The sequence below is a fragment of the Alligator sinensis genome, unplaced genomic scaffold (assembly GCF_000455745.1).
Source record: "Alligator sinensis unplaced genomic scaffold, ASM45574v1 scaffold1269_1, whole genome shotgun sequence".
NCBI classification, from domain to species: Eukaryota; Metazoa; Chordata; order Crocodylia; family Alligatoridae; genus Alligator; species Alligator sinensis.
Window position 1 is genome coordinate 66,024 of NW_005843072.1, and position 10,858 is coordinate 76,881.

Sequence of the window (10,858 nt, forward strand, 5' to 3'; positions counted from 1 at the left end):
AGCGGCCAGGACACCGCTGCTCTCGCCACCTTCCCGGGGCGAGGGAGACCTCGGGAAGGCAGCACCGTCTCTCGCAGTCACCGTCCTCTGCGCCGTGCCCGAGTGGTTGGGTGGGACGGCTCTGGGCCCGGCAGCTTCAGCGAGTGGGCGTGCGTGGAGGTGAGACGAGCTGAGCACGGGCACGGCGCGGTGGCGGTCGTGCTTCTCGCATTCACACCAGGCTCGCCACCTTCCCGGGGCGAGGGAGACCTCGGGAAGGCAGCACCGTCTCTCGCAGTCACCGTCCTCTGCGCCGTGCCCGAGTGGTTGGGTGGGACGGCTCTGGGCCCGGCAGCTTCAGCGAGTGGGCGTGCGTGGAGGTGAGACGAGCTGAGCACGGGCACGGCGCGGTGGCGGTCGTGCTTCTCGCATTCACACCAGGCTAGGAAGTGTTTTTAGGCCACTTATAAAAGGCTTGTGTGTGTACATGCATGTGCGCGGCTCTCAGGTGATATTTGACCTTCAGAAAATAGGTGGGTCCTCTCTGGTTAACCTCTTTGCACCGGTTCTGCAGCCGCTCCAGCACTGGTGACTTATTGCAAATGTGGCTATTTCATATCGGGCTGATCACCTCAGAGAAGATTTTCATTGGTTATTGAGCCTATCTTTAAAATCAAGCACGGCAAGCCCTGCTTTATTATACCAGAACTGCCACTGCCTGATGAGCAAACCACGCCACCCCAGCTATCAAGGAACAGAGGCGGCGTGAAGGCTGAAGTTTATTCTGAGCTGGTAAGGATGCGTAACCTATTTCTGTGCTCCATCTTTCACCTCCTCGCAGGTGGAGCCTACTAGTGCAACTGCAGCCTTAACCAGCCGCAGGCAGCGCGAGGCACGGACCACGGCCGCGCTTCTCGCCCCGTGGGACCGTCGGGACCCTGTGGACAGAGGCGGGTCGCTGCAGCTTTATGCCATTAGATCCCAGAGCAAGGAGCCACGTTTAGCAGCACTAGCTTTGCTGCCAAGCCAAGTGCAGGCTGCTCGGTGAGAGGCTTCGCCCCGCGGAGGGCCGTGCTCAAAGGAAACCTCGCCCTCCCGGCGCCGCGTGGGGAGCCCCGGCCACACGAACCTTGAGGAGGGCTAGCGAATGCTCGTGCTGCCAGCACCGGGCGAGACGGTATTGCTGGGGGTGGTCATTCTTTTGCTTGCATTTTTCACCCGTGAAAAGAGGTTTTGCACAGCTGTAAACTCTGGGGCTTAAGGCTGTCGGATTTGCTGTAGCGCAGCTCTCCTGGCAGACGCCGGGAACATAGCCCCACGAGGCTGACAGGACGAAAAGGCTGGCTGCTGTGTGGTCTGCTGTAATCTGTGATACTTTCCCAGTAATCTCCTGCCCCTAGCAGGAGATATGCTCACCCATCGCAGGTTGGGACGTGTGCCCCCCACGTGTCCGTTATATCGTGCATGCGTGCTCCATGGTGTAGGGACAGGTACATAGCGGGTAGGAATTACTCCCTGAACTGTTGCACCTTGGTATTAAGTATCATGCCTGCCGCATGTCTGGGCTGCACATGTGCCGGGATGAGCAGAGGAGCTTGCGGTTTAATCCTACGGGGAGCAGAGCCACTGCCACCCTGCGGGGGCATGGAGCTGGGCCACGCGTGCCGTGTATGTGGAAGCATGTTTGAGATGAACATGTCTGTAGATGAACGTCTGCATGGCGGCTGGTCGTGACACGGGGATCCTGAGCACAGGAGCAGCCCAGCGTGCGCAGCCCCGTGCCCCTCTGCCCTCTGCTCTCGGGCAGGACCGAGGCACTGGGTGGAGGTGGCTCTTGAAGACGCTCGCGCGGGAGCAGGCGGTTGTGCTCAGGGCTGTGTGACCCACTTACAGCTGGTGTCAGCACGTGTGGAAGGAATGTGGTTCCAGGAACTAGAGCCGGCCGCCTGCTCGCACTAGGGTCCCCTGGCATTGCTCACGGGGCCTCTGCTGACGTGAGTCAACCAGCGACGGATGGAAACAAGGGAGCGCATGCGTGGAGGAAGGAGGGGGGACGCAGACATAGGCGCGTGCCAATGTCTTGGTTATCTGGCAGGCAGAAGCATGGCTGGCAATGGGAAGCAAGCATCCCGGCTCCCGGCACCCATCCCATGCAGAGCTTTGCCTTCCCCAGCCCTCGAGCTCATGCCCTGACACATGCTGGGGGAGCTGGCATGTCACAGGTCTCACGCCCATGCTTCCTGCTCTTGTCTGTGCTCTCATCGCCGCCGGCTGTCGGACAGATCCATCCTGCCTGGGGCGTTCTTCACACCTCCCACTCCCCGTGTCACCCCACCTCGGCCCCCGTCGCACAAAGCGTCACATCTGCCGCCCTCTCCGTGTCCTGCTCCCGGGAGAGGGGCCACACAGCACCGCACAGCTGCCTGGTGCCCTCTGCTCAGCCAGACCCTGCCTCAGGCAGCACGCAGCGTCCCCGCCGTGCAGCGCGGTGCTCAGAGCCAGCCTGTCTCTCATGCTGCAGAGAGCTGCTATTCTCCCTCCCCAGAAACTGCCTTCCCGGCAGGCACGGAGGTCCTTCAGTCCCTGTTTATGAATAGGCAGGAGGAGCCCAAGAGCCAGGGCTCCGAGGGGCTGCTCGGGCCCTGCCCCGGGTGCAGGCTGGCACAGGAGAGGTCGTAGATGGGAAAGCCAGAAGGGAACGGCTGGGCTCCTGGTCCGACGTCAGGCCCAGCACAGGTGCTCAGCGCGCTCCCCACAGCTTCTGCTCCAGCCAGAAGGGCGCACGGGCTCCAGGGAAGGGCCGTGGCTCTGCCATTGGCACAGCGGGTGGGCACAGAGCATGCGTCGTGGTGAGAGCAACAAGCACGTGGCTTCGGTCTTGCCCTGTGAGGCAGATTTCCCAGGCATGAGCCATTCCCATAGCCCTTTTCCAAGCCCTTTGCAACTGGGTGGACTCTAGGAGTGTCTAGAAGTGGGCATGGGACCAGCCACGTGTCCCTACTGGGGCGGCACTGGCAATACCACCTCTGCTTCCACTCGTCTGTGCCCAGCGACTCGTCCAAGGTTTGTTTTAGCTCTTACCGTGGCCCCTGCAGGAGGCCTGTGTTCATCCGGTGTCCGCACGAGAGTGACCAAGAAGCCGGGTTTGCTTCGTGATGGCTCTTACTGGCCTGACTGGTGTTTAGCCTAGGCCATATCTGCCTCTTTCCTGCACCCAGAGGAAAGGCATGTTGTGCTCAGGTGCTCATCTGACATCTCTGAACCACAGCTACACTAATGACTTTTGCATGGCCTTGCCTTCAGCTGTGTTACAACCCGTTGTGCAGGTGAGCCGGGGTTACTACACGCTGTGTGATCCTAGCTCACAAATCATCACAGCTCCCTTGAGAACCTCTGCAATGTCGAGTCGACCGGCAACACCCTGGCAGAGTTTCTGCTTTAATTAGCAAGGGCTGCACGGCCCTGAGCGTGTCCGTAGGTGCACACGTGTGCCTCAGTGTGTGCGTGCCTTCGTGCATCGCTCTCTATTTCATATTTAGTCACTTGCTGCATTTATCGCTGGCATCATTAGCAGCCCTGATAGAATGATAAGGAAGAGGCCTTTGTGCCTCCCTCTGCTGAAGCTGGTTAATTGACATTTCCCCTCCACAGCCCCCGCGCAAAACACATCATCAGCAGAGCTGGATCTTCACTGTGAACCTGCGGGTGGAGGGTACGTGGGTTCATGGTGGCGAAGCCCACCCACCGCTCAGCCAGCCGCACCGCGGTGCTGGCACAGGGGTGCCCGAAGCAGGCAGAGTTGTAGGGAAGAAGCACAGGAGCTGCTCCACTTGGTTTTCTTGTTTGGGACACGGGACTGGCAGGACAGATCTGGGCCCTTGGGTCCTGCCCCTGCGACTGCAGGCAGCCACGGCGCGTCGCCCCTCGCACGCGCTGGCCCAGCGGCATCTCGCGCCACGGCAGGTCCCTGGTCCCACTCCGGCACCGCGCTGCTGGCAGAGTTGGGAATCACCTCATCTCCAGCCTGAATGTATTTGCAGCCGGTGTCCCTGTTTGCTCTCATGCCAGCGCTGTCCTTTCGCTTACTCCCTCGCTGGCATTGACCCCTTGCAGCCTGCGTGAGCAAGGCGGTACGAGCCGGGCTCTGTGGGCCTGCTCTCACGGGGCCAGATCTCCATCCTCCATCCTGGGCCTCCCCTTTCGCTCTCAGCGGGGTGACGGGGCAGCACAAGCCTGCTCCTCCGCTACCCGCATGGCTTTGGCGGAGCGGCTGTCAGCTCCCTGGGTCTGCTACCGATGCGCTGGCTGCTCAGAACAGCGCAGGCGCGGCGCTGGATCCTCTGCTTGGCCACAGAGACATGGGGGCCCTTCTGTGAACACGGGGGCGTCCCAAAAACACCAGCCGTTCCTGACTGGGATGTTTCGCGTGAGCTCTCAGCATTGCCTGCGAGGAATAGGGCTGCTACCTGGGCCTCAGCCGGAGCCACCTCCAGTTTGGGGCACCCCCGGGTAAGAGGGATGTAAAGGAGCTGGAGAGGATCCAGAGACAAGCGGTGAAGGTGGTGAAAGGGCTGGGAAACGGGCCTGTCAGGGGAGGCTGAAGGAGCCAGGTGAGCTTCCTGCAGCGGGAAAGGACATCAAGGAGGTGGAGACATGACGGCAGCTGAAAGGCTGCTGTGAAGGAGGAAACCCTTCTCTTTCCGCAAAAGGCAGGACAGGTGGCCGTGGGCTTAAACAGCAGTCAAGCAGACGGACAGCTGGGTGGAGAAAAGATTTCCCACCCCGAGGAGGGTTGGCCAGCGGCTGCCACGCGAAGCTGCAGGCACTGTTCATTCGTGGCGTCCACCACGCGCGGCCATTCGCAGGCCTGGCTGCAGCCGCGGCCGCCGGGGGAGGCAGGGCCAGAAGGGATGAAACGCGTCCCTCGACGGCGGGTGGGACCCGGGCACGGAGCGCACCCTGGGTGCTGGCGGCGAGGCGGCGAGCAGGCCCCGCGCGGAGCCCTTCAGGGGCAGGGGCAGGGGCACGGCCAGGGCCCAGCAGGGCCGGCAGGTGCAGGGAGCTGGTCTTTCCCAGATGCATCTTGTATTTCAGACCCCTCTGCCATGGGCCAGGACACCCAGTGCACCTACCTCCAGCTGTGCCTCGCTGCCCTTGCACTCGCCAGAGAAGGGGAAGGGACAGGTGAGGGGAGCAGCTGCTCGTGCTCTTGCCCACGGCCCCGGGGGCGTCTCCCGAGGACGTGCGGTGCTCGGCCACGCTGAGTGTCCCCGCAGCCGGGGAGGCACAGGAGGGAGCGTGTCCCCGCAGTAGGGGAGGTGCGCGGAGGAGGGGAGCTGGGCCCCGCAGCGGGCGAGGGAGCAGTGGACTTTCTGGGGCAGGGGCTGGGGCTGGGGCCTGGCCACGGCCGCTGACCAGCAGGACTTCTCTGGCCTTCCTCCGCAGAGGAGCTTCCGGGCAACCTGAGCTGCCTGAACAACTACGAGACCCGGGCGGACTGCACGTGGGTGACGGACGGGCCCGTGGGGGACGGGCCCTTCTACCTGCATTTCATCGAGTAAGGCCCATGCGCGGTAGGGTCCCTGCCCGGGGCGGCAGGCTCGGCCGAGGGGAGGGTGGGGGGGGGGGGCGTCAGCCACGACCCCGTCGGGCCCAGCTCCCTGCTGCCCGCTGGCAGGCGGGAAGGCCCTCGCATCGGCGGGTCTGCAAAGGGGTGCGAGCGAGTCTCCGCCAGCCCCTGGCACGTGGCTGCCAAGCCTGCCTCTGCCTCTGCCTCAGCTGGGTAGGGCTGTGCCGCCAGCCTCCCGCGTTCGCCGGCTCCGCTACCTGCCCGCAGCTGGCTGGAGCCGGGCGGCGGGGCTGCCCTGTGCCGTCCGCACCGGTGTGGGGTGGGGAGGACCAGCCCCGAGCCCCGGGCTGCTCCCGGCCAGCCTGAGCCCGGCACGGGTACGGACGGTGGAGGTCGCAAAGCCCCCGCACGCACACCCACAGCACGGACACAGGTTCAGCCTCTGCTTCTTGCAGCCTGATCCCCGAGGAGACCAGCAGCTGCGTGCTGACTGCCAGCGGGGACTCGCCGCGCCGGCATCGCTGCTCCATCCGCGTGTCGAATCGCTTCGGCGAGTTGGACTGCTACCGCGTGTCTCTGCACGGCAGCTTCTCCGAGGGCAATCGCACGTATGTCGCCTTCCGGGAGTACGAGCCCCGGCTGCACAGTGAGTCGGGGGCCGCCCGGCGCCTGCGGAGGGGGGGCCCGAGGGAGATGGGGCCCGAGCAGCCTGGCCTGCCCGGTTACCAGCAAGGGAGCCTGAGCCGGCTAATGCTGGGGTTGGGGCAGCCCCGGCGCCTCCAGCAGCCCTGCTGGGCCTGAGGGCTCTCGCTCCCCTGCTCCTCTTTGCCCCGGGGAGCGAGGCCATGCCCCCTCCAGACCTCTAGTCTGGGCATGGCTCCCCACAGCGTGGAAGCACTGCTGGTTGGGACAGAGGAGCGACCCGGGTCTGGGGACTGTGCCCAGAGGAGCACGTGGCTGCCTGACAGCTGCCTTTCAGCGCCACGGGGATGCCCTGCGGTGGGAGCCGTCTCTCACAAGCTCCTCTGCTCGCTGTCCTGCAGCTCAGGGGTCTCTGCGTGCGCAGGCAGGGCTGGAGCATGGTGCACGTGGTCGCTGGCTGGCAAGGCAGCCCTGCCAGGACCCTTCTTCCCTGGCGAGCTCTGACCTGCTCCGGGGGCTGAGCCAGTGTCCTGCTAGCCCCAGGATGAGGAGATGCTGAGAGCCCCCGCTACCTCCTGTGGCCGCAGCCAGCTGAGGAAGGTGCCCTCTGCCCGTGGCTGCCCTGTAAGGAAGCACTGGGAGTAACGCATTTGTCTTCTTGCAGTTAAGTGTGACCCCCCCTCCAGCCTGCAGAGCAACTTCAGTGCCGACAAGTGCCAGCTCTGGTGGAGCGTGCCTGCCTTCCTGGAGCAGATCCTGCAGTACGAGCTGGAGTTCAAGGAGCAGAACGAGTCCTGGGAGGTAACTACACCAGCCTCCGCTGGCAGGAGCTGGGCACAACCCCTGCCCCTGGCTCTGATGGACGCTCCGGGCACTGGTATTTGGGGTTGCCTGGGCACCTGGCATCCCAGGAGGAGGTTGATGGGTACCTTACAAGGTACTGACACTTCAGACAGGGGAGTGTCCCTCCTGAACCCCACCTGCCCCCCACACGGTGCAGTCCATCGAGATGCCGCTAAGGAGGTAGGGCCGAGCAGAGTCTCAGCCTCTGCCATGCACTAATTGAGCTTTTTCTGTCATCACTTGCAGCAAGCCCAGCACAAAAACCTGTTCAACTCGGCAACAAGCGTCGACATTGAGGCCACAGAGTTTCAAGCTGGCATCACTTATGTTGCAAGAGTTCGCTGCAAAACTTCCCAAGACGAGACATCTTACGAGAGTCAGTGGAGCGAGTGGAGCCAGATGACAGCATTTCAGAGAGCTGCTCTCCCAGGTGCAGAGAGCGTTTTGTCCTGTTTCGCGTCCTATGATCTTGAAAGTCACTTTATTGAAAAGAGAGAGAGAAACACTGGGAATGGAAAGGCTGTTGGGGAGAGATTCATGAATCTGAGTGGATATCTTTCCACTCTTTATACCTGTGTTGCTTTCTCCCAAGGTTTTAGCAGCTTGTGTTGTTTGCATCGCTTCTTGAACGTATCTGGATGCATTGCAGTCTTTTTATGGCTCGTTTGTGAGTTGATTCTACTAATGGAATAATTTCTTTTCCAGCTTTGGTGCAGCTGCCTGAAGAGCCGTTTAGCCCCAGTGCGTTGCAGTTTCTGTTCATTCCCGTATGTCTCGGCGCTATACTCTACCTATTGTTTAGCTGCAAGTTTCCCTCCAGGTATGTTTCAGACTCTCATGCAAGGGCTGCTGCCTTTACTAGTTTGAGTATAAATCATATATCCATGTATTAGGGCCATGTCTCCCCTCCAAGACTCCAGTCTGTGAATACCTTGGGTTTAGAGGAGTGTGCTGTGCAAAGACTCCAGGACCATCTCTCTTTACATGCCTGAGATATAGCCCCCTTCCCTGGGTCTCTCTTCATTAGCTAAGTGCCTTGCAGGGAACCCAAATGAAGCCAAGACGCTGGGTTGTGTCTCTTAAGGATAAAAGAAATATTTTGAATAGGTTTTAAATGGTGGTAAAGTGGATAGCTTAGGGACGACTGGTGTGGAGCAGTCGGTGAGCTCTGAGGGCTGATGTCTGACAGCTGTTGAGGCTTTCCCCGGCCACCGGCCGTTGGGATCTGCAATAGTCAAGTGCCATCAGGCTCAGTGACGCAGATCCCATTCCTGGGCTCTGGGCTGAGCTCAGGACCAGAGCAGGGAACGCAGCTCGAAGCTCCCGGCAGAACCCGCCAGGAGCCCCAGGATGTCTCACGACGGCCAACAAGCCCCGGGACGGGCAGAGCCAACCCGAGCCTGCCCCGCGCTCCCTGCGCAGAGAGGCCAGCAGGCAGGGAGGGGGCCGCGGAGCTCATTGTGGCCTGTGCTAGATGGCAAGAGGAACAGGGAGGGTTTCTGCTACCTAAATATCAGGAGCCCCTTGCCCCCGCTCCTGGAAGGTTTCTCATCGAAGTGGTGTGTGAGCTCAATGCCTGCGAGTGGAAGCAGCCCCGGCAGCTGTCTAACGCGGTTAAACTGCAGTACACCAGGTCTCAAAAGACTTAGACACATCGCAGAGAGGACTTGAAACCAGACACTTTAGCCATCAGAAATCCGGCTGTCTCCCAGCACGCTGCGCTGCCTGTTCACACACACGACGCACACCCCCTCGCAGCCACCCAGCCGTGCAGGCAGACAGCGGGAGCCGTGGGAAAGGGCCTTGTGTGGGTGACCCTGCAGGCTGTTGGTGCAATACACGGGGCGTTTCTGTGGATTGGAGCTAGGAAGTGTCGCTTTCTCTCCCCAGGGCAAAGAGCATCACCTGCCTGAGCATTCCCACCCCTGCTGCTTTCTTCCAGCCCCTCTACACCCTGCACAACGGGAACTTCAAGGTAACAGAAAACTCCCTTCCTTCCTCGCGACCTGTCTCATGATGTGGGAAGGTGGTTTGCAGGATCAGTCACTCCTGCTCCTGGCAGACAGCGAGGGGCTGCTCGGCACTGCAGCCCTCTCCAGAAGCTGGCTCTGAGTCCGACCGCAGAGAAGGAGGATGGGGGCCCGCCCCTGGGACCTGCAGAAGCAAAGCACACGGGGCGCAGCGGCCTCCTCGCTAGTGCAGCTGCCTCTTGCTTGTTCCCCCTGGCCCTGGCTTGCCTCGCGCTGGCTGCAGGCACCGCTCCCTGCGTCCGTGCAGCTCAGGCAGCAGAGCCGCTCGCAGTGCAGTTGAGGGCTGAAGCGGGAGGCCTGGTGGATAAGACCTTCCCCCAAGGGGATCAGGGACCTGAATCCTCACTTCGCTATTCAGGGTTGGCTCCGTGGAGGTTCAGACGAGCGGCCAATTTGGGCCCTGCTCCCCACTGCCAAGCCCAGCTGGAAGGAAGGGCGTAAGAGCCCCTGTGCAGGGTCCCCAGCCTGCCTCTAAGCAGGGTGTCCTGTCTCTATCACTCCTTGCTCTAGGACTGGGTTGGCCCCAAGGAGGCATGTGGCCAGGTCAGAAGACATGAAGCCAGTGACCTCAGCAAAGTGTCTGTGGAGCCCGTGGCTGATCCGAGTGCTCATGAAGTGATCTCCCAGATCTCCTTAAAGTCGCTGGCAAAGCCCAGTGTGGCTCTGCAGGAGGATGACTGCACCCCTGCCTCAAGCCCAGCGCAGCCGTACGTGGGTGCAAAAGAGGTAGCGGTGGGGCTGGCAGCGTTGTTTCCACACGACCACTCGGAAGCAGGGGCCCTGGCCCCGTTGGAGGGAAGCGAGATGGAAGATGGCAGCCCTGACATGGAAGGAAGCCCTTTGCTCTACTTGCAGCAGGGCGAGGCTGACCTGTACATGCTGCAGAAGTCTCTGGAGCTGGAAAGCTTGTCCTTCTGCAGCAACGACTACTGTACCTTGTGCGACGGTGATGCTGTGGGGGGCTCGATCCCTGCTGAATGGCTGCAGCTCCTGGAAGGGGGAAGTCTGCCCAAGCACCCACCCAGCGGGGGAGACGCTGCCCTGCTGGGTCACCAGGTCTGAGGCACCCACCACCTGGCTCACCTCAATGCCTGCTAGCGTCCAGCCAGGTGCTGAGGAGCAGACTGTGCCCAGCCCCTGCACAGACGAGGAGGAGGGATCATGGCACCGCCTTGCTTTCCACCCACTCTGTGCAGGGGCTGAGCACAATCCCACTTCTGTCGCGTGGTGGGCCAGGCACACGCTCACCAAGGGCATCTCTCACACTTGCTCGTGGTGTCCAGCTGGGCCACGCCATGCTGCTGTGCGCACGCTGCCTCCTGAGCCAGAAGCGTTGTAGCCACGTGCAGCCGAAGCCAAGCAGGTCAGCTCCGCACGGCGCGAAGGCAGCTAGGTCACGTTCTGCGCAGGAGGCAGGGCACGTGGCGCAGTGGCATGGCCTGGTGCATGCCTCTGCCAGCCCAGGAAGCCTCTGCACCCACTAGCAGGTGAAGCAGCGGGGAGGTCTGTGGGACACCGTGCATCCCACAATGCTCCTGCCCTGCGCCCAGCACGGGAGCATCCTGCCTGCAGCCCCTTGCAGCCCAGCCCTGTGTCTCCTGTGGGGTCAAAAGCAGGGCAAGGTCGGTCAGGCCACTAAGCCCTGCACGCCGCTCAGTTCAGAGCCTCACTCCAAGCCAGTTATGGTGCTTCATAAAGACAGCGCCCTTGTAACACAGCTGCTAACAAGGTGCTGAGCTCCTGCTCCCTAGCGGGATGCTGACCATGTTACACAGCACCTGGTTTCCCAGGAATG

General features: G+C 61.8%; 2 protein-coding genes across 2 annotated transcripts; both read left to right on the forward strand.

The window, feature by feature from the left end:
* Window positions 1-5,043: 5,043 nt before the first annotated feature.
* On the forward strand, window positions 5,044-7,217 carry LOC112548280 (interleukin-9 receptor-like). Its single transcript, XM_025193582.1, has 5 exons — window positions 5,044-5,163; window positions 5,425-5,536; window positions 6,004-6,194; window positions 6,855-6,991; window positions 7,191-7,217. The coding sequence occupies exons 1-5, from the start codon at window positions 5,085-5,087 to the stop codon at window positions 7,215-7,217; spliced, it is 546 nt and encodes a 181-aa protein (XP_025049367.1). The 5' UTR covers window positions 5,044-5,084.
* LOC106723064 (interleukin-9 receptor-like) lies at window positions 6,989-10,805 on the forward strand. Its single transcript, XM_025193590.1, has 5 exons — window positions 6,989-7,127; window positions 7,280-7,463; window positions 7,739-7,853; window positions 8,924-9,008; window positions 9,574-10,805. Exons 2-5 carry the CDS (start codon window positions 7,433-7,435, stop codon window positions 10,123-10,125), a joined length of 783 nt encoding a protein of 260 aa, XP_025049375.1. The 5' UTR covers window positions 6,989-7,127; window positions 7,280-7,432; the 3' UTR covers window positions 10,126-10,805.
* Window positions 10,806-10,858: the final 53 nt, after the last annotated feature.

Coding starts and splice junctions, on each gene's coding strand:
- LOC106723064 (XM_025193590.1), top strand. CDS start 7,433: ATGACAGCATTTCAGAGAGCTGCTCTCCCAG. Junction 7,464..7,738: donor TCAGAGAGCTGCTCTCCCAG/GTGCAGAGAGCG, acceptor TTTCTTTTCCAG/CTTTGGTGCAGCTGCCTGAA. Junction 7,854..8,923: donor AGCTGCAAGTTTCCCTCCAG/GTATGTTTCAGA, acceptor TTCTCTCCCCAG/GGCAAAGAGCATCACCTGCC.
- LOC112548280 (XM_025193582.1), top strand. CDS start 5,085: ATGGGCCAGGACACCCAGTGCACCTACCTCCAGCTGTGCCTCGCTGCC. Junction 5,537..6,003: donor TTCTACCTGCATTTCATCGA/GTAAGGCCCATG, acceptor TGCTTCTTGCAG/CCTGATCCCCGAGGAGACCA. Junction 6,992..7,190: donor AGCAGAACGAGTCCTGGGAG/GTAACTACACCA, acceptor CACACGGTGCAG/TCCATCGAGATGCCGCTAAG.